Genomic DNA, 27176 nt, shown 5'->3' with positions numbered 1-27176 from the left:
AGGATGGATGCTGTTGTTGATTGGCGTCAAGATGTTCGAGTCTGTCCCGGAATAGGACTTGAACGTCGAGTCGGCAAACAGGGCAAATAGGAGCTGCCTGAACTCGAGTTATGACCACAAATTATTTCAGGTAAGCCTTGATATTATATAACCCTCTATAATTTCTCTAAAAGATTTACCGATCAGAATCCTCTGATTAGTCTCACGTGAAATTCTTGTTATCGACCTAATCACGCAACTCACGCTATATTTCACACTCAGCCGGGCCCAAATTTTAATTTCCTTATTGATTGATATTTTTGGACTAATTCTTCTAATTGAGCCAACTTTACTTTGTGTGCCACATTCAACGATTTTTCACGAAATTTACGGCACCAAAAGAGCTGACCCTAACCGTTTGCACTTGTCCGCCGAACATTACTTTTTAATGGAGCTTTCTCGAACAGTCAAATTTGGTGCGTTTTGCCCACCTCTGACATTGGAGGTGTGCCGATGTGGCACGTGCGTCCATTTTACCAGGGTGTGCCGTTGCAATTAACAGTTGTGCCGAGCCGTGAACCAACCTCTATCGACCCTGGCTCCCCATCATGTGCTGGTGGGTCTACATTTTTGCTGTGTCTGCTGCCCTATGTTTGCATTACAATTGGTGTTGACCCTGAACCAGGATATTACCTAATAATCTGACAGGTCGGCCTACTACGTCACGTCTCCTAAGGTGGGAGTTTCCTACAGTTTTTAAGTTCCCCTCCTCTCCCTCTTCAGTGCAACCTCAACAAGATGGAGTGAGTTTCACGACTCACATATTACCAGCTCGCCAATTCTTTTTGAGTTCCTGAACTTCGTACTGTATGATGGTGCAGATTTTACTTGATCAGTGCAGAACTTTCTTAAGTTTTTGGGTGACTATAATGTGGTCTATTTGTTTATCAAATCATCGATAACATGTAGAATAAACATTGCTTACTTGTCTTTTCCGATGAGTCAATAATTTCGAGAGTTTTCTTCGATTTTTATCATTTCCCATGCTATTTTAATAACATTATATTCAATGATTTTTCGAACAAACTATTCGATACTACTACATACTACATTACATTCTGTGGTATATTTTAACTTTTGTTGTCGGTTTCTCTTCGATAGAAGTGGTTTTTGCTCACAGGAGCCGTTTCATTTAAAGGAAATATGAGGTATATAGTTGTCCTGCTTCCAGCTATAATATCTATACTTTCAACTAACTCTGACCAATTTTTTCATTTGAAAGATTTAATGTGACCAAGGCTTCACGTTTTCATTGCCTCAATCCCACCAACATTGTGTATTTTACTTATTGTCTTTCAATACTCTTTGAATTAAGTAAAACCACAAAGGGTGGCCTGTCACCGATCATTGCTTGATCCAGCCCAAGCAGCAAGAGATTTCTTTTTAAACTCTATCGTTTACTTTTGTTTCTTATGTCAGTCGTTCTTCTATTGTTGGCAGTGGTACCCTTTGTAAAGCGGAAAGGGTACCATGTGATTAACTCGGTGACTTCAATGATCAATAATTAGTTAGCGACGGCCGTAGAATTTCCTCAAGTTGCTTGATATTTAATTTAATGGATGTTAAACTTTCAAATCTTTACAATGCAATATTGTGATCACTTTGTTAATACTTAATCACATATTCTGTCGAATTCAGTATGCTCCAAATCGTCGGCACGCCTATTTTTTCCCCGTATGTGATTATTTTCCCACTGCTTCGGTCACTGTGATGTGTGGATCTACTGAAGAGGAAAGTGCACTAAGAGATTTCTTACAACTGCTTCAATAATAGAGAGTTTTAACTGTTCATCCTGCTTGGCAGATACGGAGAAATTGTAAATTGATTGTAAGTGCGACTATCATGCATTATTTTACGCGATTATATATTTATAGTTAGTATATTTTGTACAATATCTTAAATACTAATGGCGTCCGATTGCTACATTTCTTGACCCATCGGGCCACTTGTCTTGCATTTCCAACCACTTTTACTTTTTATTTCTCAACAACTTCAATCGGTTTCGGCTTTCAATGCGGCAAATAAAGTTTGACTCTATTATTAAATATTTCGATATATGTGTTATAGTTTTTGCGACAGTTGATGTACAATATTGTCCTACAGGCTAACCTCCATGACGTTGTTCTTTTACATTTTCCCATTGTTGCCTTATAAAGTGGGAGTGTCAAATTGCTAGTCTCCATGACATGCTTTGTTCGCTAATTTCCCACGATGAGTTGTGTGGGGCCGAGTAGGTAGCCGGAGAGTAGTTGCAACAACTGTACTGGCATCATCTCATGTACAGAGGACGGGAATGCCGCATTACCACAGACTCGACACTCTAGTTTTATGGCGGACAGAGCGAGAGCTTTTTACTGATTTAACCGAGCCGCGTTGGAGCATTACTTTTGTTGGGTTCGAGCTCGTACCGAGAATTAGAACGTTTTGATGGTAGTCCTGACCCTCCCACGGCTTTAGCTATAATCGTTGTAACTCTAACTCCATTTTCGTAAGGATCTGCCAGGATCTCGCCTATTCAACCAAATAGAATTACCACTACTTTTAATTTTGACTTGCGTTTGGTTGCATCTAAGTGTTGTCTCCCGTTAAATATCTGCGGTATTCTCCCCGTGATTTAAGGTGGGTTGCAAACCTTTGACCTCCTGGTCCACCAATAGTAACTCTAGTACAAAATCACGTGAACCTATTTGTGGAAAGGCCTTGTCGGGGTACTTCCTGTAATTGAATAAAACAAGAATTGCCATTGTCCCAGATCGGACTAATCCCTCGTCAATGAATTGACGGGAATTGTCCGGCAAATGACCAGATAACGACGATATCTGCTTATACTCGTTACAATCGGTCATACCACGTGGTCAACTATTTCGTCCCTATTGGCTTAGCGGCTCGTACTACTTTTTCTATTGGCTGGGGACGGTTTGTCGCAACACAAAATTCGGACAATAATACAATAGAGGGGCTGATAGCAATCCTTAGTTCAAGTCGGGACGGCTGAACAGCTCCTTAGCTGCTTTAGTAGGTCAGACCTGAACCTTAGACCTGGAACTCTGTCAAGTAGCGCCTTCTTAAACCTCTGCGCCTTAATGAAATTTTCATCTTTTAGACTGTGAATTGCCGGTTTGGTGATGCAATTCGAAAAACTGTTTTAGTTTTTGTTATCTCTTTTCTCCCAACTTAGCCGTACTCGTTAACATTTCCGGAGAGCATTTTCAGGTTGATAAATACGCTATGAGGGAATTTTGCAATCCTGTCTTTACATTGTCATTTTAAGGTTTTCTCATGTTTCTCAGAATTTCCAGTACTGATGTTCACATGCAATTACCATTCAGCATTCAATCATATGAAACATGATGATGTTATTTCAGTTCTTATCTTTCTTCGTTTGAAATTGAATATTGCATTTTCACAATCTCCAGTCTAAAATTGATAGTATTAAGACTGTTCATTTTATGACGTTTCCGGTCAATTTCGGCATTTGTGCGTGGGGCCGAAGAGACATTCGTTTTCCGGAACTTTGTCACATGTTCTGATTACCCCCATGGTCAGGAGTACACTGTTTAGTCACCGCGACAACCTTGTTATTTTCAGTTCTGACCACCCAACCTCAAGTACTAAATTATGTTCCAAATCCAAATTGAATTACCTGATGTTTAGTAAACATGTAGCTGTGGATTAGAAAAGAAATAGGATCATTACAGAGGGCAGGGACAGGGTCAGTGTCAGGTGACTGCCACGTGACTCCTTCTCGGGCTCCCACGACCACTACTTCTGGAGCCCCGCTGGCCCTTGCCAATTGGACACGAATTAACACTTTAGCATGTCTAAACTGCTCGACACGTCCCTTGCTTAGACCATCTTAGTTTTAATATGTAGACCAATCCTCAACCCACGTCTTATAATTTCCCGACATAATAAGGTGAAAGTATGCAGTGCTCAGGGCGAAAATCACCCCCACATCATCGTGATTTGTCGAATTTAATTTTTTGGCCACCCGAACCTGTGAGAATGGGGCTGGGCCTGGGTGCAGGCGACCAAAGGTGGGACACGTGTGTCACTGATTGATTTCCGATCACACTTGTGCTGTTGTAGGAGGAAGTGACAAAGTGTCACTGTTACGTAACATCCTGCCATCCTATATTTATAACCGGACCTCAGCTTCTCAGAGCACCACAAAGGCCCTCAAGTAGATCCTATTTGTCAGGTTGTACTTCAGTACGTGTAATGTTTCATTTTACACACCGTTTGTTTAAGTATTAGCACTTATTGCTACATAGTTTTTCCTGAAGTACACAAACATATTTTCCGTTACCCGGGTGGGGTGGTTATGAAAATTGTTGCTTAAATTTAGAAATTTAGTTGTTTCCACATAATGCTAGTGGCTGATATCTAGATATAATTTGATATTCCTTTGATGCAGCTCCGCCTGTTTTCTATAAAGATCCAAATTTAGACTTTAAATCCGTCCAACGACAGGGCCCATCAAATAAGCACTTATTACAAAGATTATTTCTGTGAGGACAATGTCAACTGCACAGATGGTCGAAGCTTTAAATTTAGAGCTGCTACGAGAGACACGGCACACCCCCAAGTCCGCGACCAGCTATTGATTGACATTTAATCGAACCTATATTAAAGTTGGGTTGACCTGCGTTTCTCTGCTATCATGATTGGTGACAGCTGCAACTAATCCTGTTGCAGAGTGAACCACGTCCCAAATCCCAGAACATATAGCACTGCAATAATTTTATATAAAAGACTTGCAGCTTTAGCAATGGCAGTATAAAATCAGTCTGTTCCGCGCTCTCTTTCTATCGATTATGAGGTCCATAGTTAACTAGAGAGCTAGTATTATGAACTTTCTGAGAATAGTTAGTTCGGTTCTTCATTGTTCACGTGAAGTACTAGAGTGAAAAGTGAAAGGTATGTGGCACCCATAAAGTTTCCTTAACACTAATTGTAGTGATGATTGGCCTAGATTCCCGACCACCAATGGGGATGGCATATTGACCTGTTCCCCCTAATAGTTTTATTAGATTTGGACGGTAAATTGAAGCATTTAATGAATCATGATGGAAACTGTCCGAGTTCATGTAAGCATTTTCCAGAGCAGCAGGAATTGCCCCTCTCGCGAGGAAACCTTACAGAAATTCCCCATCGTGGGATTAACTTCAGCTAGATTTGACGCTACTCAATTACCCCCAATTAAGGCTCAAATCCGGCATTCCAGGCCCAAACTGCCACTCTGAAAGTGTCTGGGCCATTAGATTCGACGTCTGCCCCATTATCGAGTGATACTTTCCCGGGCGAGCCTTGTTAAGCATTTGTTAAGCTTATGAAGCCGGGCCAATCTAGAAGTGCCGACTCTGGATTCGATAGTCTGGGTTTTGGCAGCTGATTTCACCTGCCACTGCCAAGTCAAGTTGACACAGTCTGAACTTGTCTGAGAATCTGGCACTGGACTTCAAAATCGCTTTCCCTGAAATTGGGCTCAGCTCAGTCATGTTAGATGTCGTTTTTTTGGAGCTGCTTTGCTAGCAATCAGTAGAGCTCTAAACTTCTTGGAAATCGTACACCAGGAACTCGGCTGTCATGACCTAGAACTGCGGCTCTATTGATTGGGCTCCTAATTGGATAGCGGAGAAAGCTCGTTTCCGGGTTACCTGATTTGGTTCACACCAAGTTCAGGGGTCCCTCTTTATAATTACATGAGAATTGAGAATTATTTGCTTTTTACATCCTGAGATTAATTATTTCATGTGAAATAGACCTGAAATATTGGGTTAAAGAGACTTGAACTGTGAGCCGATCAAGTTTGATAGTCACGTTTTTGTCCCTACATTACTTTTGTAGCTCGAGGTAGTTGAGAACATAGCCGGGTAGCCAAGGAGTCTATCAGTTGCTCAATAGAGTCTTAACCAATGATAAATTGATATTCATTGTACCCGTTACCGTCCCAGGAAGTTTAACAATTAACCCTTTCTCATTGGCAGCAATCTACCCTGCGGCCTGCACTGATCCAGCCCTGCTATTCGTTTAGACTTTCGAATGGAACTCCAAAGTTTCTCTGCTCCCGATGATCATCAGATTCAGTCCACACCCCCAAATAGGTATTTGGTCTGTCAAGCGCATCCTGTTGCCACCAGACAGTCATGATGCCTCTTTACATCACTACGTGCACGTGCTAAACTCTCTGCCAATTAATCAGCGGCCAGATTGCACGTGATAACTCGTCCTACAATCCGAGACCTTGAAAAACAGTCATGTGATTACTACCGTTATGACTAATTAGTAGAGACCTTCGGCTCTGTTCTATATTAGCTTTACAGCGCTGACCGTGCGATCACATTTTAGAGCTACGTAAATGCTGGATTAATTCGAATTTGTAGTTCATTTGTTGCTTTCTTTTGATCACGTGCTCTGGGAACAGTCCACAAACCGGGTACACATCGACTAGCCTACTTAAACTGGCCATAGAATTAGAACCGTCTATCTTTCCGTGATGCCGATCATTGAATACAAGTATCGAGATTGAAGAATAGAATTAGGACTGGTCCAATTCACTTGTATGGGCTCATGTCATGCTGAGTATGGCTGAAAACTAGACATGAACATTTATTAGAAATACCAACTTCGATAGGACAATCATGCATTTTTTGACCTATTTACGAAAGCTTCGATTGTAATGCTCGGTTTTCGGTCTAGTTGTATTGACCTTGTTTACTGCTATTTATTTGATTCGTATACCGTGAGGCTGTGAAAGATAAACATGCAAACTCTAACCTCCTTAAGTATGCTCCACTTAAATTGTGCTTTCATTTTATTTCCAGTGCTTCTAAGGAATAGTTACTGCGTTCTGTAGAGTACAAAATCAATAGCTTTGATGCATTCGATATTTGGATGCATACATTGCATTAGCACCCAAAAATATCCATAATTTCTAAGAATAAAAGCGCAAAAGGGCTCTTTAATTTGATGCTTTTAACAGCCAATAAGCAAATATCAATTTCTAATTTATAGTTCTTCATTCTTGATAGTCTTGCAAGTGTAAAGCTTCGGTTGTCGAAAATACTGGACCATTATATTCGTATATTATGAGTAATTCATTCAGATTATCTTAAATATTTGAACTATTATTATTTTAAAATCCAAAATGTACAGAATTTTTATTTATCACGTAATCAGCGCCACACTTATATTTGGGCATTTCATAAGGATGCACTTCGAGGCGTCGCTTGAAATTCGACGTTGTATCTAAACTTCGAGTCCGACATGGTTCGAGTGAACAATGTTTTACAATATTGTGAAAGGAGCTTATAATTTGGGAATTCATACCCAGTTTACGATAGCTGGGCGTTTTAAGGAGCCGGAATTTGTTTTTGTCGTGGGTTATGTTACCGTTCCCAATTACGTGTATAGCATAAATTGAATTTAGGCGATTGTGACCACTTCTGTCAAAAAGTTCACAAGGTGAACTCTGATAAAACATATAAAGTTAATAAAGTTAATACCTTTCTAGCCACATCTTGACTAAAAAGTGTGAATCTATCCATTTTTTATCGCTAGGTTCCAAATCCACCTGCAATTTGAAACAATTTTTGTGGGAACACACCCAAACTGAGTCATGATACGATTATAGCTTAGCTGAGCTCATCATCCGTGGAGAGATCACCTCCAGATCACTACGGAAATCAACTGTTTTCCACCTCTATTAATAATGGGATGATGACCAGTGCTTCTAAATAGCAAACGAGAACCACTATTTGGAATTAGATCATGCTAGGCTTGGTGTGACATTTTACAGTATATCTCAGTATTGTGGCTTTTACAAGTTCACTCACGTGACTTGGTTTTAACGGCTTTTCAGCTGAATGAAATGGTAACCGTAACCTTAACACCAAAGCTAACCATAACCTTAACCACAACTCTAAGCCTAACCCTAAACAATACTAACCTGTCAAGTGTCATGTGACCAAAACTGTTTTTCCCATAACTCCTCAGGGAAGCATTTCAACCCTATGTCATGAGGGGTGTTTCTTAATCAGCGTCAAAAATGCACCGAATTATGCTATTCTCAAACCCTCGGGGACCTTCTGTAAGAAATTTTAAAATTCTTGGCTTATGATTTAGTAGGACCGGTGTATTGTTGGTGTCCCGCGAGGTTCTAAGCTGGAACCTGGTGCCCGGTGCCGTGATACGATCAAGATTCACAGTGAAAGGCTGTGAACTCCGTACGTACCACTGTTAGGACGGGCTTCTGCTTTTGCGGCACGATAAACAAAGTCAAATATTATAAAACTATACCTAAATTCGGGGACAATTCTTCTATTGATGTCGCTAATTAAAGTTAAACCTTTATTAACAGCTCCTCCTCATATCTGTACCTGAAGCACGTTTTACAGAGAAAAGACACAAAGTTCGGGGGAGGATTATTAAGGACTAGAGTGATTTCACAGATACAAGTACCGTGTAGTGCTATAAACGATTATAAATGTTACTTATAAAATGATGACAAACGATGAATACACGATGTTGAATTGCTCTCCCGCCCACTTCTCAAATACCAAAGTGACAATATAGCTCGTTAGATTGCTGTTAAGATATTTTAGTGACTGACGGGTGCAAATTTATAGTTTCTTGCATCATTCTTGTCCGAATTGCAGTTGAAAAGTTGCATATATTTTAGTCGACACCTCGAAAAATGACCATTACCCACATCAGAGTCTTGCTAAACCTAGTTGTTTCAATGGTCTTAAAATGTGGGTTCCATATTGTTCTGATTCATTCAATTAGATCCACTAATAATATCCAAGTAAAAATTCAGCGCCCACGCCCTAAACAGGAAAAAGTTTACGAAACTTGCCCGGCAACTGCGACCTTTGCTAAATTTAGCTATTTCGCTTGCTAAATTTAGCTTTCCCCGTATGTGTTGTTATGAGCTGTTAATTTTTTGAAAATTACGAGTTTAACTTAATTCTTCACGTTTTTTCATCTATATGGTTTTTTTTTCGTCTTGTTGAGCAGATATTGATAAAATATTTACTCCCAAGTTCTAAGAAATTGACTATTTTCCTTGATTGACGTCTGAGATCGCGATTAACCGGATGCAACTTTAACGTATATTTGAATTTTAAAACAGTGTGAAGAAACCTTGAGAAGTCAACTCTCTACAAGCACATTGTGAGGTTGCCAATTCTAAAATCATATGAGCAATTTACTAATCAGTGTCTACACATTCAGTGTTTCTTCTCGGCTTAATTGTTGACGAAGTATTGCCGGAAATAGCGGGATTCCCCTGTATAACTTTTCCAAAATTAAGCCGAAAAGAACAATTGAAGTTGGGAACGTTAATCATGCGGCTAATAAACAATCTAGTTTCATCATTCAGCTTAATATAAATCTGTGAATTTGTCACTTTCAGCAAAAATCACACCGTCCTTTTACGTAGTATTAGTAGACATCAGTACACAATATTAAATATTAGATCCGTCAAATTTGCCACAAAGTTCGTTCTCCTTAATATTAGTGTCACTTTCATGGTCGGAAATGAAGTACCGACAACCATTCCAATGCTCCACCCACTTTTGTAAGAAATATGCCCGGACCGTCAACTATTGACATGATTCTGCCCCCAAAGTCCTCCAGTAACTCACAATGCCATGCAATATTATTACGTGGTCTCCGGAAGTCTGTAAAGCCAGAGCAGCTCCTTTATAATAAATAATGTTATAATGAACATTTATTTGTCGAAAAATAACAGTCTCAAAACGTAGAAATTTTGCAAGGATCAAGCGGTGCGAACGATCGAAGTTCAGAACTGAGCCAGACTACACTTATCAGTCTTAACTAGTTTCTCCTAAGTGATTTTGTGTATGGGAGTCGCGAGTTAAGAGCTGGCAGACAGGGTGAAGGTGGGCGGAAGGGTCCTTCAAGTTGATAGTCGGTCATGAGATCACCAGTCGCGGACCTGTGGGACGATACCCTGATTGAAGTGTATAGACGACCTGGCCATCCCTGAACTTGCAACCAGCTCGCAATGTAGCCTGTCGGTCCACTTATCAGTAGAAAATTCGGGCATTGACATAAACCTCCCGGGCATATACTTGAACACACCTAGACTACTGATTAATTGCTTCAGAAAACGCGCCAACCTGATAGTTTTATTCATGCAGACCTGATCTAACCTTTTTGTTTGTATTGAGCTTGGATTCCGATTGCACTTTTTTGACAAATTATTAATCGTTTGGTAACAATTGTAGCCGTGAAATAGCTTTTATCAGTAGCTTGAATAATATTTAATTACCGTAGTTATATCTTTGTTATAGCTTTTAGAGGGGTAACCAAGGTACTAAACCTAGGTATTTACTTTCTAATTACCGCTCCTGCATTCTGACAAATTAGTATTGACTCCGGACTGTTATCAACCTTTGCCCGAACCTCAGAGTTAGTTTAATTTTCTATAACACTTCAGGCTTCAGTATGATCTTACATTGTTACGTGCCTCTCCCCACCTAGCCCGATCAACTGCTTATGTTATACTTTAACTCTTTTTTCATCTCATTGGACATGTGTAGTAGCGTGATCACCGGGCGCCACTTTTTCGGCCGGAGTTAGCTTCATTTGTGATTCTCAATTTCTGTCCCTGATCATCTCTTGAGAGATGCGAACGGAGAGTGATTCAAAAATCTATTTATTGAACTCGAAGTTTATTTTTATGCGGGGTTTGATGCGTTTTATTAAATTAATGCTGACAGTGGCGTCTGCTTGTATGGTCCCGTACTGCGTCTTGAATCAATCCTGCTCGACAAATTCATCCCGCTCAAAGAAACTAAGAATAATTCTTATTGTCCTGGGAGAAAACAAATTGAATTTAAAACGTAAGCTAAACCCAACTGTCTGTCCACCACTGACAACCTTAATCAAATAACGTTTTTCTGTCTACTTTATTTCCTTTATTGATGATAAACTTGAACAAACCACTATTTGAACTGGTTAATTTGTATTGCCAAATTCATGGTCCCTAGATTAATCTATCACTTTATATGATTAATAATCTTCCTCTAAATCATGATAATATGTGCATGTCATCGGTATTATTTGACCCATTTGATCTTATAAGCCGACATTTGATGTTACCTTAAGTCTGATCGATCGCTTATGAAAATAGACCATCCGACAAAAGGATTTTATCAAAATTTGATGGAACGGCGGCAATTGAGCTTCATTTTCTAGATGATAGACTATACCGAGGGCATAATAACCTGCTCATATTGGCAAATAATTTGAAGGGACGTTTCACTATGGACGTTGCACGGAAGTGACCGAGTGATCAATATGATCTACTCGGAATCCGTTCATTTTTAATCTTTACGTGTCGCCACAATTACTCTTCCATAATCGCCATGATAAGATTATTTGTGTAAGGTTTCCATTATCGTTGTTTTCTTAATCGACCAATCCTTGTCAAGAATTACTTTGCCCTCGAGCTTTTGCAACTTGAACTGCCATGATTAGTTCATCAGTGTGATCAGTGATAACGATTGTTCCCACGCTTATCGCAAACTGTCGCCGTAAATCTTTGTAATCAACAAAACAAATTTGCCATAATAATACAAATTTTTGCCGAGCCTGCGGACGTCCTGCAGATTAAATTAACAGGCCGGTAGAGCACTTCGAAATTAAGTGATAATGGAGATAATCTTGGTCTGACTTAGTAGGGCTTGCTTTGAACAGGTAGTTAGCCCCGGCCTACTCCAGATGAGGTATTCGCTTTTTAAAGTCTTTGGTTTTTGTGTTCAAATAACACAGTCCTTTTCCAGGTTTCTTTAGCCTCCTCTGAAGTTACAATTGTTCCGTTGCTGATGGCTGCGAGTTGGCAGATTGAGACTCAGCACACCATATCATTATCAACCTTGTCATTCTTAGTATCTGACATTTGTGATCCGTTCCAAGTCCATGGCACATCTGACTTTAAATCTTTTTTCTCTAGCACTGTCCCTTCACTCGCCCCTAAATACTCTAATTAACACCCTAAGCACCCTAAGCACACTTCTGGGCGTTTAGTTTGATCTCTGCTGATCGTATCTTAAGAGAGTAAGGGCTCATTCTCTACCAACATAACGCCCTAAGCTACTTAAATAATTTGTTGTTCTGAATCAGTCAGGTTAATTGTCACCCCCGGTTTACACCCTAACTGATTCATGTACACAGTCTACCCTCAACACGGACAGGTGAAGTAAGTCCGCACCTTTGTGGCCGTGCCCCAGAAGTCAGTCTTGGTAGGATCTTGGTAACATTTAATTGCCAATTGTATAATATTTAACTACCAGTATTCCGCATAGACCTGCCTTCTTGTCCTCGTGATTGGTCCTCCTTGGTCACATGGCTAAGATGGTGGTTGCCAAGTAGCGATCACTTGAGCACGTGGTTTGAGAGAGTGTTGATTCTCAGAGAGGGCTCGAGACTCCTCGGCGCCTTTCTGGGAAGCACCCTTGACATTTTATCCCATTTTAGCTCGGCACAATAAGGCTATATCGGTCGATTGTCACGTGTTTGCCACATGAAGTTCCTCAGAAGTCACGTGCTACTTTTTGGTGATGGTAATTGGTCATGGTGGGTTTGTAGACCCTCTGTTTGGAGTTTATCCGCAACACGCTGCATATATGTTTTGCAATGTATAAAATATGGCGCGTCCCTCAGAGTTGTTTCAATCACGTATAATTTCTTTCTCTTGTCTACTCTCAGTCATTTAGTTCCTTATTATCGTTTCTGTGGACCCCTTTACGTTGTATTATTCTGCTCCATTAAGGACAGCTTTATTCTATAGTTCTATATAAAGTTGGGAATGGGATCAAAAACAAAAAAGGCATATTACGAACTGTAAGTTTCTCCTTAAAATCGTGAGAATTTTACCAAGACTACACGTGAATTAGAGCATTTCACAAAGACTATTTACGAATTTAGAGTTCGATAAGCATAAAGATCAATCCCTTCAACACCAGATATATTTGAATCGATCCTATTCATTCAAGCCGTTCAAAAACACTTTTATAAAGCTGGTGCCAGGGCAGTGAGCACTGTTGAGCTGCTATATTTTTATAGAATATCACAAAATATAACTCTTGACATGGTCTCTATGTCCTGTTTCCGGAAAACAACGGAATACCGTTTGGTATGCGTCTGCATAGCATTTCCGAGTTTATCACCTGAGAATTGTATCAGAAACTAAACCCTAGTATCCCTCAAAACGACAAATTGAAATGACGATCCCATTACCCAAAGTGCGGTCGACGAATTCCTTGTTTAACGAGACAAATCTCGGCCACAATCAAACGTGATGTGGGATCGACCTTGCTCAAAACAAAACACAACGTCATGGTATCCAACCTCGAACAACTGATAACAAATTAGCAACTACAGCAGATCTGTTATCTCTAAACACTCGATAATGTAATAGATTATTTGCCAAAAAGCACTTTTCTTTTAATGACACCTCGTTCAGACGGTCCTTTTTTGGAAAGCTTTAAACTATTCCAACCAATCATTGACTAAGTTATTCTTGTCTGCTTTTAATTCTATGACGAAAATATTTTTCACGATTGGTCGATGATTTAAACAAATCGATTGTTACCTATTTATACCCTTTACCTTAGCCACCCCTTCTTAAAAGAAATTAATGCGCTCAATAAAACTAGATTTTTCAAAGATTCAATCTTTCGTCTTCCTTGGATTTTTTGGGGCCGCTTTGTTTGATGCCTTTGTTTACAGATCTAGATTTATTTCCGTCACCCAGCAGGTGTCGACGGAATTGCGTCCCACGTCACGTCATACTATCGCCCTGACTTCACTCATTCTCGTCATCAAGCCTTATTAATCAGAGCCACGTGACACTTGTACAGCTTATATCCCACTAGTCACATGACACTCCTCTCTTTTCTAGATCAATATGTACGACCGGACCAGACTTCTCTCCCCCTCTTAATATCTTCTGCTACTCCTTTATAAAGACCACTGTTGTAGAAAGCTCCTCTAACACCAGCTGCCAACAGTTGTTAAATCGCACCCAGACAACCGCGTCCAGTCCAGCTCAGTTCCTAACTTGATCCCGATCCCGACAAGGAGTTTCATACTTGTGATATCCACCGAGTTTCGGTTTAGTTCCTTTCAGATGTTGTTTTGCATTTTATCGTACTGGCTGCTAGTTGCGGGCACAAAGGCCGACTGTCCGAACGTCCGTGATGCTCCGAACCAAACGAGAAAACTGAGAATGGAAGCAATAAAGGTTAGTACCACTAGATACCCACTACTAGTTCTGTGAGTAGTCTTTTGTTAATGCATCTGCACTGTTTCGAATGGTCGAGCTCTGCAATCTCTCATCACAGTCTGGCCACGATTCTGAAATAAATTTCACATTTTTGTTTGAATACCCGTCATTCCAGCGTTATCTTGCTGCAAGTTATTAGTGTTCTAGACAACACAAAACGTGTTTACTTGACCACGCTAACCTGTTACACTTTATAGGTGCAGATTTTGAGTAAGTTGAGAATAACGCAAGAAGTGTCTTCTAATATCACGAGACAGAACCTCAACTTCCACACTAGATGGCAGGTAAGAGACCACTACCTTTGTTCTGATCCTTCAGTTAAGCTCTAGAATTCAAATTTAATTTTATATTAATCTTCCTATCTTTTGGAATAGTTGTGCATCGATATTTCAATTCAATTTGTTCAGATTTAGCTAACCTGTATGAGGTTATTGTATCATGGTTTCCATGTAAGGTTTTTTTTCTGTTAAATCCAGTCTGTAGCCTGGTCTGATAGTTAAGAAGAAAATATTCCCACTCTAGAAATTATTGGCTGTTGACCTCTTTTCTTCTCTTCATGGCGATTTTGTAGATTTTAGAATTTTTGATGCGTTTAAATTCGCCTTTAGATTTCCCTAACGTTTAAATTTACCAAACAAAATTCATAACATCAAACATTGTCCGAAATTGGTAAATTTACGCTTTGAACATTGTTCACGTGTCTATATTGCAATTAAGGCTTTTAATGCGGCAGTCTATATCAATTTGTCGGGTTTTTGAGCTCCGCTGACCAGTCGAAACCTTGGAAAATACAACACAGTCCCGACTAGACTAGCCCACGACCAAGGTTTCATCCAGTCTTGTTGATTTACCGGCCGTCAAATCACCTCTGTAATTGTTCGGTTAAAAACTTTTACGTTTACCCCAGCGCGTGATGTAATGATAACTTTTTGCTTGATCTAATTTTTGTTGACAAAGGAATTAAAGCTTTAAGTTTATACTTGTCTTGAGTGAGCTGCTAGAATACTCACATTCGCTACTCAATCATTAGTGGACCAACTGTATTCTGATAATTGGCTGATCAAGGCATAATTTCTAACAGTATCAGATCATAGTCCTAAGACATTCCCCAAGATCTTCCTAAAACTCATTCCAAGCTTATATTACATTCGCATGTTTGCTCGGTTTGTACATGATTTGACCTGATTATGAACCTGTGGCATAATAAAGTTTTCGTGACCGCAGGTTGACGATTATTATAACGAATTTAAGAAGAAACAACAAGACAGCGTGAGAGATCGATACAACAAGGATTCTCATGACTATTTCTCAAAAACGATCAAAGTTTTCAGATTCCCCGAAGGTGAGTCACATACTTATTCGCTCATCAACTTGTTCGTGTTTTTTGGTAAATTCTTCCAATTTCGATCCTTTTATTTGCCCATCAACAATATTCGTTGCTTCGATCCGGTATAAAAAACTGGTCGCGGTTAACACATAATAGACGCACAGATTCTTGGGACACCAAGTGATTCTGAAAAGCTGTACTCTGAATAAAATGTGATCTTTCCAACAGTACGAGCTCATTTTTAATTTGTCCTTAGCTGATGTGCGAGATTAATCTCGTCTCGGTGCCCGTTGCCTTGAGTTTAATGTTGAGTTTAAAAGAAGTGTGTGTAATCAATCAATACAGCACATGCATACAAGCTTACATGGCTTGTTTTGCCAGTTAGAACATTGCCACAGGCTTCACAATCAGGTTTCCACCAATGAGCAGCCATCACTTTGGATCACGTGATTTAACCGCGGTGATTTGATTAAATGGGACTAGATAGATCGTCAAGCACGATGCAGCTGTATCATGATTAACAACAGTGTCCTGGAGCTTCATGTCACGTCATGGCTCTGAAACCAATGTCACCCAGTCCATTACATCAGTAGGTTCTTAACCTAGACTACCTTAAGGTGACGTCACGGACCCATTGAATGACGTAAAAATTCCCCTTCAGAGACGATCCTGACACCGAACACGAGACACTATCAGTTCGACTCGACACTCGGCCGATACATGGCTACAGGAGCTACTCTCAAGATTGGTATCAGTCATAGGGATCCTGGGCGGGTGAGTTTAGTTTAATTATAACTCCTGATGTGACCATACGGTAATTTCGTTTCAAACCACCAAATTATAAAGCGACTCAAACTGTCGGTGAAGCCCCAATCGCACACTGGAAATTATTCTTATCAGGACCGCATGTGTCCTCTAAATTTGGGTGACCCTAATTAAGAATAGCTGGATAGTTGGGTGGAGTGGGGAGCAGGGTTTGGTGGGTAGTACTTACTGTTGCTACTTCTAATTTATCAGATTAACAGCCAGTACACAGCATTATATACGCATTATTTTCGTCTACCGTAATTTGGCGGAGCTCCACATGCCCCGGACCCAGACAGTTAGTCAACAAGAGAGAAGGGGAGAGGGTAAGATGATCACACCCGGGCCGCTAAATATAGAGCAGTGGGGCGGGATGCTTACTTTCTCCTAAATTGAAGTGTAGTAAGATTTAAAATATCTGAAATGCCGTCTAGGGCATGAGTTCACCCTTCGGCCGACGATAACTCATCCTCTCTACCGCCGTTCGGGGGCTGTCCTCAAAGGATGGGTTTAGCGAACTGTCTACAGTCTACATAGCTACAACTACTATAGCTCCGTAGTCTGTCCCCTGATTTCACCCTGCCTTGTGTAGATGCCGTGCCTGGCACCGACCACCGCTCGACAATTTGTAACCTCTGCAATTATGAAAGTGCTGGAGCGACTTAAACCAACTAGCTAGCTATCTGACTCAAACTTTCAACCATATACCATTGACCCTGGATCATGGATTACTTTTACCCTCGCCTGGCGCTACCTATATGTCACTGCTATTGGTTAATATGGTTATACCCCGGCCCCGATTACTCGCTAGCTGGATAGGTATTGGTCGTTATGAGCACTATCGCTAGTAGCTAATATTCACCGCCGCATAACAGGAAACTAATAGTTCCACTCCCCTGTGTTTATCTCTTTTCCACCTCATAACTTTCTCAGGCCCCACCCCAGCCACTCCCCTCATCAACAGAATCTTTCTAATTCCTAATTATGGACTTTGTTGTAATCCCTCTTTATTTCAGGACCCTCGTAAGATGACTGTCAAGTTGTACAAATTAACCGGTCCTTTGGAGGACTTCCAAAATGATTTATCCCGGGCTGAAGATTTGCTCGGCCGACCGACACACATGGAGCGCGTAAAAAAAGTGAGGGCCGCTAACGGCCGAACATTCGACTTCGATCTTCAGCTTACTTTCAGCAGGTTTGTTTTATATCTAAAGTTCTTAGTTCTGACAATCGGGTTAGACTTATCTTTACATATAATAGCCTGTTATACATCATTGGAAATGTTTTCAAAGTTTACCAACTGAATCATCTACTCTCAGATGGTCGCAGTGGCCGGAAACAAACCATGGTCTCCTGATCTGTATTGGGAAATGTTTCCAAGAGTCACCCGAGATAGGCTTTGAAGAAGTGTTTGAAGGAAACAACGAGAGCAACCGCCCATTGCTGTCTATTGACACTTACGAGGAAAACCATTCGAGAAAGAAGCGGAGCGGTTACGACTGTGTCAATCCCCGACAACAGAAGAAATGCTGCAGGTAACTTTCTTAAGAAACTTACTATTCTTGAACTAGTTAATCGTTTTACAGGAACTATTCAAATTCTGTCAAATATTATGGAAACTCATCCGGAAGTTTTTATCTAAAACACTCTTCCTAATTTCTTTTCCCGCTCAGGTATCACTATTACGTTAAATTTGCCGATCTCGGAATGGATTGGATCTTGGCTCCGGAAGGATATGACGCCTACTATTGCAGCGGAGACTGTCCCTTTATGTACCTTGCAGAACAACGGTCAAGTCTGTACTACACGTTTGTGATTGCCCGTGCCAACTACAACAATCCTATGGCCTCGCCCCGGCCCTGCTGCACCCCAGCCTCCCTCTCCGATCTGAGCATCATGTTCAGCTCCGGGAAACTCGACTCAACGGTCAGTTGGAACCTTTAGATTGTTATTAAATTGTTCTTAATTCCGGTGTGAATCCTTAATACTTTTGTGGCACAACGTTTCTGTCAGACTTTCAATGGCAATGCAGGTTGTTAATCATCTGGAAAAACGATTATATTTTCACAATGGTGCGACCCTTCATTTCTTGAATTTTGTAATTGACCAATAATTGCTTTTCAAAGTTGCCCGAATAAAACTAGGAATGCGGACTCTCCCATCTTTGAATGGTTTACAAATTGGGTCTAATTAGCCTGGAGTTATCACCTTTGTGATCTTTGATGATCGTTGCAGGGTCAGCCCCAGGACATCGAAATTCACAATTTGGAGGACATGGTAGTGGACGAGTGCGGGTGCTCATAGCAACCGGGCCTTCTTGATATGGTAGGTTGACGTGTGGTATGTTAAAAATGTGTGTTTTGTTAGCCTTTTGGAATGTTTATTGACTAACAACAAAACATTGATTGTGTGAATCTAATCTAATTGTTTGCGATTAAAAACTTTCCACCCAAACCGCACACGGAAGCGCCCTGACAAATTTTCGTTTCTCAGAGAGATTAGTCTGAGTCAAGACAAAGTCAAGTTGAAGAAACTCAAGCGAGATCTGGAAGAGAGAAAGGAGGAGAAATTGCTAAAGGAAACCTGGACCTACACCAATATAATAGGCGTATAGGTGTAAAGTGAAATGTATGAAAAGATGTGATAAGGCGAATTTTCTTATTTATATTTCATCAATGTTTCGATGTCAGATTTTATCGAGTCCATCCTAGCCAGCCTAGCCCGGATATTTTAAGTTGCCAATCGAAATATATGATAAATGTTTTGACTATGATGATAATAAATATATAACTTATTACGGTCTGTAAAACATCAAATCGAAAACTTTTAACTTTTACCCTTCCACAATTTAGAGAATTTATACTTTTAAAGTTTTTACCTGATTCGATTTGGTGTTTTATAGTTTAGTGCATTTTTGCGGAGCGAAAATAAACACTTCGAAGCAAGGACTTTTCAACGGTTTTACGAGTGAGAAACAGGAATCCTGAATGACAATAATGGTATATAAAACAGACAGGTTTTGTACATTTTCGAAAAAAAGTAAGACTTGAACACTTTAAATTTCAAATATTTTGATACGGAGTTTGTACACTTTTATTAATTTATTATTGGATGCAGACTGTTTAAAGGGGGTTTAATTGGACCTGTTTTGACATATTGATACACACCGCCAATAGGCTGGGACTGATAACGTATTGATTAATGAAATAAATCAGTAATGGCGAGAACAATTGTCGCCGTTCATTACGGATCATTGATTTGAAATTATAGTATTTGATATGAGACTCCCGCTCCGTGGATTCTGCAACGACTGATGTGAGCGATCTGTACTTTTACTTGCTTGAGGAAGAGTTGTCATGTAAATTACTTTTGAGTGAAGTCAATCCCACCAGCAACACACATTACTCAGCTCTTGCAAGACAGTTCAAGTCTTCCTTTCTTTTAAGACAGAATCAGCCTCCATGTGACCTCTGTGAACCGGACATTTTATGTCGGTAACAGATATTCCAATTCCTAATCAGTCAAAATTAATGTGTTGCTGCTGGGATTGAAAGAAGATTGTTTTAATTGTAATTTGTTGCTATTTTGAAGCTTCGTTGCAAAGTGAATATATTTTATGAATTCATTAAATTATTTCAATATTTATGGTCACGATGTTAGATTCCCCGATCAAATGGAGCAAATTTTATGTGTTAATATTACAAAAAATATGAAAATTCAACGATTCATTATCCGAGACTATGAAACAGAAAATTTGCTACGTTTGAAGCACTATGAGCAACAGCGTTTGTAATTCTACCAACCCTTTTTGTACTGTGATTAGTATCAGTAAAAATTATTAAAGTCTGCAGATAAGTAACTGGCTGGGCGTATAAATCAGTAACTGCCGGAACACGAAGGTGCAAGTCATCTGTACTCTAGAATTAGTACATCTTTCTAGACTGAGTGACAGCTTGAACCCATATCTTTCCAAGTGCAATAAATCACATTTTTTTACTTCGCAGAACTTTATCATAATAGACTGAGTAGATGTAGATATAATATTCAGCTGATTCAATAAAATGTATCCAATAAGAAATAGTCTGATTACGACAAATATTGGATATTGGTCATTACCCCAATAGTTTCTGATTTATTTGCCGACTTGTAACCCAAATATAATGTAAAAACCTCCGCCTCACTATATTATGTTGCAAATACTATCCTCGAAAGAAGACGATTTTGTAATCAGTTTCATATTTCGTTGTATAATTCCCTGTCCATGGCATAGCCTTATATTAGATTTAGAAAAAATAACCGCGTTTCATTGTCTACCTCACCGCTAATGAAATAACTATAACCGCCACTGTGGGTAAGATATTTGGGCGAGATCCCAAACTGGGCTGATCGTCGTCGAGTTGCGTGGTGGTGTCTTGCAGGATATACTCAGTATCATTAATTTCTAGGTCAGGCTCACAGTCTCCACTCTGGCACCTGGAGGCCGAGGATTGGGTTAGTTACTTGCGAAATTGGATCGGTAACCTAGAAGATTGGGAGGGTTACTAAGGATACTAGGTTGGTTACTTAGGAGACTATATTAGTTACTTTAACTTAGGTCTAGGAGACTATATTATTATTAGTTACTTAGGAGAATAGGCCGGTTACTTAGGAGATTAAGTTGGTTACTCAGGAGATTAAGTTGGTTACTTAAGAGTTAGGAGATTGGATTAGTCACTAGGTTGAGGTTGGTTGCCCAAGAGGATTTACTCGGCTAACTGGGGGATAGGTTATATCGAACTTTTACTTATACTATTGGTAATAGTTCTAATGAACTGTTAGCAACTCTTGATGATACTGCATCCATAGTGATATGTTATGCAACTAGTCACTACCTAAAAATAACACATGATTCCTATTCTAACAAAAACAATAATATCATCCAGCCTGGTGGCAGCTTTTTAATTGACCTGTTAACAGAGCAGGCCACATCGGGGCCGGCCCCGTATTGCAGCAGCTCGCACACTCGTTCGTCGCTCATTAAAGAGTTCCCGCAGCTGTGAATATGGACTGTCGTTGTGTTGGTCATCTCCAGGACGACCCGAAGGCAGCTGTCCAACTCTGCATCTCCGCAATTCTCTATCTTGCACGTGCTCGGTATAGGCTCCAATTCATCTCTGAAAGGGAAATAGTGATTTACTATTTTGAGGGGGGGGGGGGTTTCCAAATGATTACGCTAGTGTAATTTTGACACAATAGCTATGTGTAAAAATGATTACGGAGGGGGGATGGGGGTTAAAAATTGGCCAAAAAGTGAATACGTAATAATAATATGTGAACTTTATTTTTGGTGAGCTTTATTTTTCTGACATGGGTCATACTCATTCATTGACTGATCAGCTTCGAGCAGCAACCAATCCCTACGGCTACACTATCATTAATTGTCAATATAAATATATGGCTCACCTCTTCATCAATTTTTAACAGAAATAATTTTAGGACCAACGTCCAACATAATGTATTCTAAAGTTTTAATAAAAGTTTCAAAGTTTACTTGGTAATGTTGAAGTCCAACTTGAACTCTTTAATGACAGGATCGTTAAGATCTATTACACGCAAGCACTTCATGCACGATGTCATTTTGATTGACACTGAAAGAAACATTTTTAGAACATAGATTTAGAAGACGTATAACAAAAAAGTTTGACTTCCTTGACCCGCATTCCCGTTTCCCTCTCAGTCTTTACTCAGCTTATTGCATTGGTAATAGTATATGCCTATGGCTATTTGCTCTGTAAGAGATAACAGTGAAACTAGTACGAATGTGCGCGGATCTCTGACAACTGTTAAACACATCAACGACCATGCATTGCCATTTCACAGTCCCTGTGGCTGTAGATTACTTTTAGATAGTAGGTAGTGCGCCATCGACGGTGAGCCGCGCGTGCCGACTGTAGGATGGTTTTTTAGCGCTAATTTCGGCCAGCACAATTTTCTTCAAACAAATAGATATTAAGTATCCTTCCCGACCTCCGATTGCAACAAAAATTGGTGAGCTTACTCGTAGACTTACAAGGAAAGTGTCCGAAAAGTTTAAAGCATATCCAACCATCAGACATTATGTTACAGCTAAAAGCAGCGTATTTTGCCTCATTTTGATCACTATATCAACTCCGATATCCACCAAATTTTTCGGACAGTTGTAAAAGCCCTATTGGAAGGTCGTCGCCAATTTTCAGAATGATCTCATTCAAGGAACTGAAGATATATCCAAATAATACGACAAAAATCAACGAATTTGGTCAAATTTGGTCAAATTACGCGACTTTTACAGCTAAATTTGCTTCAAAAGCCGCGCACTATCAAGTATGGCACTTAGGCGAAACTCACTGATCTTTCCAAAAAGGTATGACAAATTTGGTATTGTGAAAATTCTCACAGTCTCTAGAAAACAATGGTACAAAAATTTTTAAAATCCGAGCAAGTTTATTTTTATGGTGCACCTCCTATAGATAGGGACCCAAGCTTATTAGGCTCTTTATAGTTTATATAAACACATCGGAGATCTAGTTGAAGGATGATACTCGTCTACATTTCTTCGTAGGTTTATAACTTACCAAAACGCGCCGAGTTGGACTCGTCGACGTGGAAACAATATTTTACTGTTAACGAGTTGCGAGTATCACCCGCTAAACATTTTTCTGAAGTATACCCAGGAAACCTTACTGCCTGGCGGGCTTGCTAGAGGTGATCATTTTTGAATAGCATGATTGTCGTCGCCTTTTACAATCTGAATTCAGCCATGGAGTCATGACATTGACAACCAAATTGATTTGCAAAGTTATAATTATATAAAGCTGCGATCTTTTATTCGGCCCAAAATCATACTTTTCACTTTTCGGGATAACTCAAAATCTACGATGTCCCTAATTTTCCTCCTGGGGAGGTAACGTTATTTTTACAAGGCAAACACTTTGCAAAAAACCGAAAGTCTCTATTGTCAGGTCCATTTTCGATAAAACTTTCGCCATCTGAACTGTCATAATGTAAGTTTTACAACGGTACCAATTCCATAAAAACGTTAAAAAAAACCATCCACCCTAGTCTCTATGTCTTTTACTTTTGAAGTTAGGCCCCAGCCAGTAAGGTTTTCTGGGATAGCCTGGAATCCCCAGCTAGGTAAGTGCATGATCGTAGTAAATACAGCACATGACATGACACGTGAGCGTGCCATGGGCCCGGCCATGCATTCAGGAGTAATATGAATATTTTGAAGTCAAATTTGAGTATGTGGACTTTGTGATTTTAGTGTAGGTTTACAACCTACCAGGACGCGCGCCGAGTTGGACTCGTCGACGGTCCTGTCCAATATATGGAACAGATAGTTTACGAGTATCACCCGTTAATGATTTTATAGCGAGGTGCGCGGGAAAAAGCAAATAACCGTCAGCACATGGCCATACAGCCTCCATAGATAGTGGTTGTAGCGCGATGCACTGCTAGACTGGGCCGCGCATCTTCTCGCAACCACGTATGTGGATCGGCGAGATGCGAAGGATTTTGACGGATGTTACTCGTCTAAATTTCTTCGAAGTAGCGCGCGCCGCTTTCTTCTCGAAATGTTGATGGCAAGTCCTACGAAGTAGCGCGCGCCGGGCCAAATCATTAACAATGGTCAACGAAGGATTGACATCGTGAATCAACCATAGTGGCATCTGAAATCGAGTGTGCTAAATCACTCTACAGTCTTACTGGGCCGCGCTCAGCCTGTCATTCCGCGCTCAGCCTGTCATTCCGCCGAATCTCTATTCGGTCGGTATGTTAATGAACATGATAGCCTGAGGTCCCCAGGTAATCTACAGTCGCGATCTTCGAGATTGTTCTAAAAGGGCCCCCGACCACCGACAGTTGAAACCAACTTCAATCGACGTACTACTACTAAGCGTATTTTCGGACGCTGATTCCGAATCACCCCCCCCCCCCCCCATGACATACAACATATAGTTAAAATGCTCCCCTGACGAGATATTGGCGAAAAACTGTCTCGATCACGTGATATGACCATATAAGGAAGTTAGTCTAATTTCTCGTCAGGGTTAGGGTTTCAGCTTGAGGACTTCGCCGCTAGGCTTCAACGCGAACTAGCATTCTTGCTTCGCATCGCCGATTGTTGCTCTGCTTCGCAGAGCAACGATCTCGATGGGTTGACATCGTCAATCAAGGTTTCAGCATTTACCTGGGGACCCCAGGCTATTATGTTCATTAACATAAAGATTTGGCGGAATGACAGGCTGAGCGCGGCCCAGTAATTTCAGCATATGCTTTTGTTAAGGATTGGGTTGACGGATGTTACTCGTCTACATTTCTTCGAAGTAGCGCGCGCCGCTTTCTTCTCGAAATGTTATGGCCCGATGGTAAGTGCTACGAAGTAGCGAGCGCCGGGCCAGATTTGACTGATGTTACTCTTCTAAATTTCTTCGAAGTAGCGCGCGCCGCTTTCTTCTTGAAATGTTATGGCCCGACGGCACGAGCTACGAAGTAGCGCGCGCCGGGCCAGATCATTAACAATGGTCTTGTCATACGTTGTATGACCCGCCGCGCACGAGTGCGCGGCTCCCCCTGTATCGTCGAAACTCTATAGTGAAGCGATTGTAGGTTTACAACCTACCAGGACGCGCGCCGAGTTGGACTCGTCGACGGTCCTGTATATGGAACAGATATTTTACGAGTATCACCCGTAAATGAAGCGACCGTGGGGGTCACCACGTGATACAACAATGGTCAAGGCCAGATCATAATTACCAATGGTCACGGATTGGGTTAGGATCAGATTATAGACGTTAGGGTTTCGAATAGTCGTTCAGGACTTGCTCTATCCAGTATCCAGAGCCCTTGCAGTAGCGCGCGCCCGCCTCACGGCGGCGTTTCTTGAGTTCAGGACCAGCGAGAGAACGGGTTAAAAAAGTCACGTGACAATCGAGTGTAGAGTAATTATTAATCATCATCCATCTGAGATCTCGGCTATCGATGCGGCACCACGTACTAGTCTGTAGTCTGCATAAAACAATCATCCCAGGAGCCTAGGAGCTTTAGCAGAAAAGTGCCTTATTTGCCCGGCCGTAACGCACGACTCGTATATATATCGCTATATATGAACTATAAAACGGTTTTTTAGTTTAAACTCTTTCCTCTCCCTCGATGCGCGTTACATAATTGATAATATACAATATAATACTAATAGTGGGGTACGATTTTATATTATTAATATTATAACTACACACTACGTCTATAGTAAAGTATAGCAGTGTGCAGTGGTTTTGGGAACGTGATACGATATATATAAAGAGTGCTGATAAATAAAGATTTTTGTTTCGCATTTCGGAATTGAAAGCGCAAATTAAACGGGTGATACTCGTAAAATATTTGTTTAAAATATTATAATACAAGACCGTCGACGAGTCCAGAGTCCAACTCGGTGCACGTCTTGGTAGGTTATAAACCTACAAGCGCAAATTTGAAATTGGGCATTGTCAATTGTGAAACCATGCACAGCGTTATCATTGTTTATTAATATTGGGTAGTTATTTAACTATTATTTAACTATATAATTTTGGAAGGAATATTCCGAAAAATAATATTCAATATTATTCGGGTTTATGTCGAGTTGTACTTGTATGTTTATAAGTATAACCTACCAAGACGCGCGCCGAGTTGGACTCGTCCGTCGTCGACGGTCTAAATCTAATATTTGAAACAAATATTTTACGAGTATCACCCGTTAAATGCCGTGACGAGTTCTTAGCGTAACACGTAATGACGTAGGAATGCTTAAACAAGTACTAATTTTAAATGGATTGATTAAGGTTTTCTAATTTCAAATTTACCTAAACCTGTTGTATCACGTTTGACGTTGCGACCCCCACGGTCGTTTCACTATGTTACGACGATACAGGGGGACGATACAGGGGGAGCCGCGCACTTCGTGCGCGGCGGGTCATACAACGTATGACAATAAACCTGTAAGCTGACTGATTCGTGGGAAACAAACAACATAAGAACTAAGTGGTGATTTATAATGTGCGGTCAAAATAGGAAAGCATTTGATAATTATTAACCTCGAATTATAATTTGTAATCGAAATTCATAGTAACACTAACTGTGAACTGGCAAAGTTTGTCCTTAAAAATGAAAAATTCTTATTCCATCTATCATTAATACCATTTGCAAATTGTGTGTGTGTGTGTGTGTGTATGTTTGCAAATTTAGGATCAGTATGGCTTGTCGCGAATTTTGGCCTAAAAACTGTAAAATACTTATGTCCTTGCTCCAATTAGAAGTCTTGATAACTCAAACTTAAACGTTTTCCAATCTAACCAGCGCGAACAAAAGATTAAAACCGGAATACACATACTTGTTAAAAGTGAGAGCTGGAAGGATCCGACAAAGAGCAGGGTCTTTAGCATATTCGATAATAGAACTATCATCCTGCTTCATTTTAGAAAAATAATCAAGACATAATGACTACAAATTATAGATCTCACATTCAGTCAAATTTGAATTAAAATCTGATAAGAAATTCCAAAAATCAATCAATTAATAATTTAAATCAAAGATTGAAACATAAACTTAACTTTAAGATAAATGTAAGAGCTTTTGTGGAGTAAAACTGTAGTCTAACAGGACAAATCCACTCCGCAAAAATCGGGAGTC

The 27176-nt window shown here is 40.2% G+C and overlaps 3 protein-coding genes across 4 annotated transcripts in view; 2 read left to right on the top strand and 1 right to left on the bottom strand.

The window, feature by feature from the left end:
- LOC134823996 (probable ubiquitin-conjugating enzyme E2 W-A) overlaps positions 1-127 on the bottom strand; it is a 73929-nt gene extending 73802 nt beyond the window's left edge. Inside the window, exon 1 of the mRNA XM_063835626.1 lies at positions 116-127. The gene's annotated coding sequence lies outside the window, so the exon portion shown is untranslated. The remainder of the gene's footprint in view (positions 1-115) is intronic.
- LOC134823975 (growth/differentiation factor 8-like) lies at positions 1-20775 on the top strand. 2 transcript variants are annotated; one of them, XM_063835585.1, is made up of 10 exons: positions 1-130; positions 13976-14317; positions 14557-14643; positions 15584-15701; positions 16348-16460; positions 17507-17685; positions 17810-18025; positions 18164-18416; positions 18726-18815; positions 18984-20775. In XM_063835585.1, exons 2-9 carry the CDS (start codon positions 14204-14206, stop codon positions 18792-18794), a joined length of 1149 nt encoding a protein of 382 aa, XP_063691655.1. In that variant the 5' UTR covers positions 1-130; positions 13976-14203; the 3' UTR covers positions 18795-18815; positions 18984-20775. The 2 variants fall into 2 exon arrangements, with proteins under 2 accessions (XP_063691655.1, XP_063691647.1); XM_063835577.1 differs by having other exon boundaries at positions 47-130; positions 14204-14317; positions 18984-19611.
- LOC134823959 (mitochondrial proton/calcium exchanger protein-like) overlaps positions 12178-27176 on the top strand; it is a 93328-nt gene continuing 78329 nt past the window's right edge. Inside the window, exon 1 of the mRNA XM_063835565.1 lies at positions 12178-12183. The gene's annotated coding sequence lies outside the window, so the exon portion shown is untranslated. The remainder of the gene's footprint in view (positions 12184-27176) is intronic.

Source organism: Bolinopsis microptera, chromosome 1 (assembly GCF_026151205.1).
Source record: "Bolinopsis microptera isolate Bmic1 chromosome 1, MBARI_Bmic_1.0, whole genome shotgun sequence".
Lineage (NCBI taxonomy): Eukaryota > Metazoa > Ctenophora > Tentaculata > Lobata > Bolinopsidae > Bolinopsis > Bolinopsis microptera.
Note: the sequence above shows the minus strand (reverse complement) of the source record. Positions and strands in the feature narration are given on the sequence as shown.

Excerpts from the sequence above, each read along its gene's own strand:
- LOC134823975 (XM_063835585.1), top strand. The coding sequence starts at position 14,204 with ATGTTGTTTTGCATTTTATCGTACTGGCTGCTAGTTGCGGGCACAAAG. Across the intron at positions 15,702-16,347 it reads AGTTTTCAGATTCCCCGAAG|AGACGATCCTGACACCGAAC; the intron begins GTGAGTCACATA and ends ATTCCCCTTCAG. Across the intron at positions 16,461-17,506 it reads GTCATAGGGATCCTGGGCGG|GACCCTCGTAAGATGACTGT; the intron begins GTGAGTTTAGTT and ends TCTTTATTTCAG.